The sequence below is a fragment of the Castor canadensis genome, chromosome 2, assembly GCF_047511655.1.
Source record: "Castor canadensis chromosome 2, mCasCan1.hap1v2, whole genome shotgun sequence".
NCBI lineage: Eukaryota > Metazoa > Chordata > Mammalia > Rodentia > Castoridae > Castor > Castor canadensis.
Window position 1 is genome coordinate 11,949,410 of NC_133387.1, and position 2,982 is coordinate 11,952,391.

General features: G+C 38.3%; 1 protein-coding gene across 1 annotated transcript; it reads right to left on the minus strand.

Moving 5' to 3' along the window:
* Nucleotides 1-1,268: 1,268 nt before the first annotated feature.
* LOC109675464 (olfactory receptor 2A14-like) lies at nucleotides 1,269-2,195 on the minus strand. The gene has a single exon (XM_020152162.2). It carries the CDS (start codon nucleotides 2,193-2,195, stop codon nucleotides 1,269-1,271), a length of 927 nt encoding a protein of 308 aa, XP_020007751.2.
* Between the last annotated feature and the right edge of the window lie 787 nt (nucleotides 2,196-2,982).

Consider the following 2,982-nt stretch of genomic DNA (forward strand, 5'->3'; position numbering starts at 1 on the left):
GCAAAATGTAAAATAAAATAAATACAAATCTAACTTTTGGTAAATCCACTGTCAAACAGTTAGCCTGTACAAGACTACTCTGTGCTGCTTTTTATTGGATTACTGTGCTTCAGTATTCCAATAACCTTTTATTCAAAGTTCTCAGGTTCAGTGTGTGAGGGACAGTACGAGAAGCCTGCTCTGAGGCTAAATATGATAGAGAAACCAGGGTCATTTATAGTCCATTGGCTACTAAGTGAAGCTACGCATTGGAGGTTGTCAAAGACGAAAAGCCTCACTCAGGAATGGCTCCACCGGGTCTTATTACATCTAATTCTCTGATTCCCGAGACCTCAACCCCCAGCAGGGACCTCTGACCTTGAATCTGGTGGAACTAGACTAGCTCAAGATCTAGAACAAGTGTTCACAAATGGCTGTCCTTGGGCCCTGTTTAACAACATATTTTTGTTTCCAACAACCTATTTTTATAAATAAAGTTTTATTAGGACATAGCCACACCCATTCATTTACACATTGTTTATTGCTCTTTGTGCCAGAGTTGAATAGTTATGACAAAAAAGAGGGCTCCAGAAGTTATATTTACTTGCATCCTTTTACAGGAAGAATCACAAACTATTGATTTAGTGAATGCATATCATGCTCTTATTTTTTCAATCTGAAATTTTTAGTATGAATAAAAGCTTTGCTAGTATTGCCTATTTACCAGTAATTGGAATTGCAAGTCCAAAAATTCTATGAATTAGGGACTAAAAGTTTTGGAAATTTTTGTAGGTGTGAAATAGTATCTCATGATAGCTTTAATTTTCTTGCTGACTAATAGTAGCAAGAAGACTCTTATAAGTTTATTAGCCATTTGTATTTTTTTCTAGAAGTATATGCTTTGCTAATTTTATGAAATTTTCTTGTTGATTTTTTATCATTTATTTTAAGGAGTTTCTTCTGTGTTATATTTATGGCTCCCTTTTGTTACATATGTAGTTTGAGTATTATCATCTGCTCTGTGGATTCCATTTGATGTTTCTTAATTAGGACTTTGATAAGTAGAATATTAATTTGAGGTCAATATATACCAAGTAAAGCATTTTATGTCTACTGTTACTGTGAAGGCTTTCTCCTATTTTTTTCCCATCTATTTTTTCCTTCAGTTTATATGTATTGGTCTATAATATTCCATTTTAAGGAAGTATTTATTCTAGAAGGAGCAAAAATAGACAACTATCATATTTCATGAAAACCAAAATCCCCTCTCCATGTTGCTTCCATCTCTTTCACATTGGCCTCCATAGAGCCCTCCTCAGGGCACCCTTGACCTCTACGTTCCTCAGGCTATAGATCAAAGAGTTCAGCATGGGGTTGAAAAGGCTGTAAAACAGGGAAAGGATCTTCTGCTGCTCTTCAGGGTGGCGGGATTTGGGGGCCATGTACATGACGATGGCACTGCCAAAGAAGAGCCCAACCACACAGAGGTGGGAGGAACAGGTGGAGAAGGCCTTTCTGCGGCCCTCTCCTGACTGGATCCTCAAGATAGCCACCAGGATGCGCATGTAGGAGACGAGGACCAAGCAAAGGGGCCCCACTAAGATGAACACACAGGCTGCAAATATGACAATTTGGTTAAGCCTGGTGTTAGCACAGGCCAGCTTCAGGACAGACAGAATTTCACAGAAGAAATGGTTGATTTCATGAGGCCCACAGAAAGGCAGTCTTAGGATGAGAACTAAATGGACCAGAGCTAAGAGGAAGCTAAATGTCCAGGAAGTGACAGCCAGGACAGTACACACTTTCCAAGTCATGATGACAGTGTAGTATAAGGGATGGCAAATGGCCACGTACCGATCATAGGACATTACCACCAATATCAGGCATTCTATGTGAGCAAAAGCCAAATATAAGAATGTCTGCATTATACATGGAACAAAGGAGATGGTTCTTCTTTTGTTCACAAGATTTTCCAGCATCTTGGGGACATTGTTGGAAGCATAGGACATGTCAACAATGGCAAGGTGTGAGAGGAAGAAGTACATGGGTGTGTGCAGTCTGGGGTCCAGGCAGATGAGTCCAAGTATGACTCCATTCCCCAGCAGGGTGAAAGTGTAAAAGAGAGAGAAAAGTCCAAAGAGGAAACATTCCAGTGTCGGTTCAACTTGGAATCCCAAGAGTGTTACCTCTGTGATCCATGTCTGGTTGCCTCCCATTCTGTTGTGCCAAAGGAATGCCTTATCTAGGACAGAAAGGTCAGAGCTGTGGAGCAATTAGAGAAGCAAAACGTTAGTGAGTATTGCAGAGGAAACATTTTGAAATTTATCACTTAGGATGGATTTCTAGGATTTTTTTCAGAAAAGTTGCAAAAATTATCTCACTGTGGTCATAAAAATGAGAAGAAATCTCATTACATCATTGGCATAAGAAAAAGATAAATGGGTACACACACATATACATATATAATAAAATATAAGTTAACATGATAGTATATAGTATAATTATCCTACTTTTATGGTGTATCTTAATTGGACACAAGTTTCATTATGACATTTCCATAATACGTGCAATATGCTTTGACAATATTCATACCTGTTACTCTTTCTTGTTGCCCCTCCCCCCTCCCTCTTCATTTTTCTCTTCTACATCCATAAGGAGTCCCTCCGTCTCCTTTTTACTTTCATGATCTGTTTTTTCCATTCTAGCCTCCAAAAATGAAAGAAAACATGGAATACTTGTCTTTGTGGGAAAAAGTTCCATCTATTTTCTTGTAAATGACATAATTTCATTCCTACTTATGACCGAGTAAAACTCCACTGTGTATAGATACCACATTTTTTTATCCATTCATCTGTTATGGTCACCTGACCTGACTCCATAATTTGGCTATTGTGAATAGTGCCACAATACACATAGGTGTGCCACTATCTTACTGTATGCTGACTTTAATTCTTTGGAATTTATATGCAGAAGTGGCTCATATAGAAGCTCCAATTTATTTTT

What these genes read in the sequence shown, in the direction of transcription:
- LOC109675464 (XM_020152162.2), bottom strand. Translation starts at nt 2,195, where the DNA reads ATGGGAGGCAACCAGACATGGATCACAGAGGTAACACTCTTGGGATTC.